We start from the raw sequence: 2617 nt of genomic DNA on the forward strand, positions 1-2617 counted from the left end.
AGTGTCTCGATAAGATGAACCCAACGAGCTCGAGATCATGCAATTCTAACATCATTAAGGCATCCAAATGTCCATTAAACACCGTCTAATTGAGGGAAGCTCTTCGGAATTCTAATTAAAATGGTCTTTATTTATGCATTCATTGCACCCAGAACACTACAAATTGAGCCCTCCCTCTCATGAGGGGGAAATGAAGCCTAGAGATAGACCCGAGGCCTTGAGGAGGAGCTGCAGCTCAGCATCATCGCCAACCGACGTCAATCACTGTCGACCGCCGTTTACCACCGTCGACAACCGTTAACCATCGCAGATCGCTGTTGACCATCACTGACCGCCGCAGACCTCCATCGACCACCGCCGACCGTCGTAGACCACCACCACCCAAAATCCATCAGTCAATGTTATAACTTGAAAAATCTAGTAACAATTTCTCGTATGTGGGATAAGAGCTCATCACTACGGTCCATGTGTCAACACAGCCCAAGTGGTCAACAGTTCATGCAGCTCCTGACTCTGCCCCCTATGACATACGGACGTCACTAATACTCGCCCTGACAACCTACGTGGTTCACAGCTCATGCAACTCCCGAATCAGGCCCTCGCGACTTACGAACGTCATTCACACTTGCCTCTACGACCTACATGGTTCAGAGCTAATGTATTTCTTGACTCCAGCCCTTACGGAGGACGTCATTCATTCTCGTCTCAACGACTTATATGGTTCACAGCTCGTGCAGCTTCTAACTCCGACCCCCACGACCTACGGACGTCATTCATACTCGTCCTTATAACCTACGTACTTCACAACTTGTGCAGCTCCCGACTCCGGCCCTTGTGGCCTATAGACGTCATTCATATTCGCCACTACGTCCTATGTGATCCACAACTACAATTGTTTACTATGATTTATCTGGTCAATCAACGATTCTGGAGCAACCATCTACAACACTCACGACGGACTACTGTCTCTACAACAATCAACAATGACCATTGCAACCTGCTATCATCAAGAACTGGAGCTAGATTATAGTTATACAATTTTGTAATTTTATTCCCTAATTTAGGAGAAAAGTAGGTTGTGTGCTCATCATTCATAGTGGATTATTTCAACTGGGCTAAACCCCATGATTTTTCTTCATTTCAAGGGTTTTCTACTTAAAAAGTCGAGGTGTCCCCTTTTGCCAACTTCTCTTTTTTTATCTGTGTGTGGTGAGTTCTAGTGCAATGCTAAAACGATAATTCATTACTCTATTGCTACGAATTTTCTAGCACGCATCAATAACTATATATATATATATTCTAAAAATCGAACAAAGTTTTTTTAACAACTGTATAGATAGGGCAATAATTGATCCGAGCCGAACCGAGTATATCATAGTTTAGACTTGACATAATGCATTTATAAATTGTTCATGTTCAGGAGCTTTCATATATTATTCAAACTTGAGTTGCTAAAAATTTTTAATGTTTGAAGTTGATTTACTTATCACAAGTGAACGAGTATTTAAACGAGCTAAAAATAAAAAGAGTATCTAGATTTTCATATAAAAAATCTAAATTCTACAACTATAATAAATAAACAATTGAATAAATCATATAAATTATATATGATATAAACAAATAAATGTTGTAATCTAGTGTTTATAATAAATACATTCTCACAAAAATGAATTCTAATATAGAGAAAAAAACATTGAAACTGAAACAAAAGAAAATTTAAATGGACCAGTATTACAAAGTAGCTCATAACATGAAATTATTCATCAATTTTTGAAATAATTGAGAAAAATCAAAGACATTTTGATCAAACATAATAAGAAAAAAATGAACAAAAATAATGTTCACTTTTAGAATTCTATCATATTAATGTTGAAATAGTTAATAATTAATAATAAAACAAATATATAGTTAAGAATTAATCTAAAAATATTATTGATATAATAAAATATTATTATTAAATCTATAATTAAATAAATTCTAACAAATCAATTTTTTTTTAATAATATATCATATATGATACGAGTTTTATTTGAGCTTCATATCAAGTATTTAATAAGTTATTTGTTGAACAACAAACAAATTTTTCCATTTATATTTAGTTCATTTAAGATTCGAATTTTAATAAATTATTCAAACTTTTTTATTTACTAACTTAAAAGAACATAATTAAGTCTTAATGAAGCCCGGTTCAAATAGTTTATGGAATGTATTGGTTCATTGAAAACCTATCCGTTGATTGAATATAGAGAAGCAAATACATTATTTGGGTGGTATGACGTAAATGCCCCAGGAAGATTTTTTTGCGTGCCGCTGCCACGTGCCACTGATTTCAGCGGAAGTTCTCGCCGAGGAAGGAATTGGAGGAAACCACGCAAAAATGACGACGCTGAGATCTCTCAATCTTCTATTAGGGTTTAGCGCATCGCCATTTCGGCGAAAGCGGCCTCGTAGCTTTATTTCGTTACCCAAGATTCTTCCTCTTTTTGAATGGAGCGTCACCTCCTCTCCCCAATCTCGGCAGCCTTCCGTTTTCCTGCTATCTCGTTACACTGTTCACGTTAAGGCTTTGCAGGTGTCTTCCAGTGGCTCGGAATGGTTACCCGCTGGGGAGGCAGCG

General features: G+C 36.8%; 1 protein-coding gene across 1 annotated transcript in view; it reads left to right on the top strand.

Moving 5' to 3' along the window:
- Window positions 1-2281: 2281 nt before the first annotated feature.
- Window positions 2282-2617, top strand: part of LOC110021215 — a 13928-nt gene continuing 13592 nt past the window's right edge. Inside the window, exon 1 of the mRNA XM_020719625.1 lies at window positions 2282-2582. Coding sequence (XP_020575284.1) covers window positions 2282-2582 — 301 coding nt within the window. The remainder of the gene's footprint in view (window positions 2583-2617) is intronic.

This window comes from Phalaenopsis equestris, unplaced genomic scaffold (assembly GCF_001263595.1).
Source record: "Phalaenopsis equestris unplaced genomic scaffold, ASM126359v1 Scaffold000123, whole genome shotgun sequence".
NCBI classification, from domain to species: domain Eukaryota; kingdom Viridiplantae; phylum Streptophyta; class Magnoliopsida; order Asparagales; family Orchidaceae; genus Phalaenopsis; species Phalaenopsis equestris.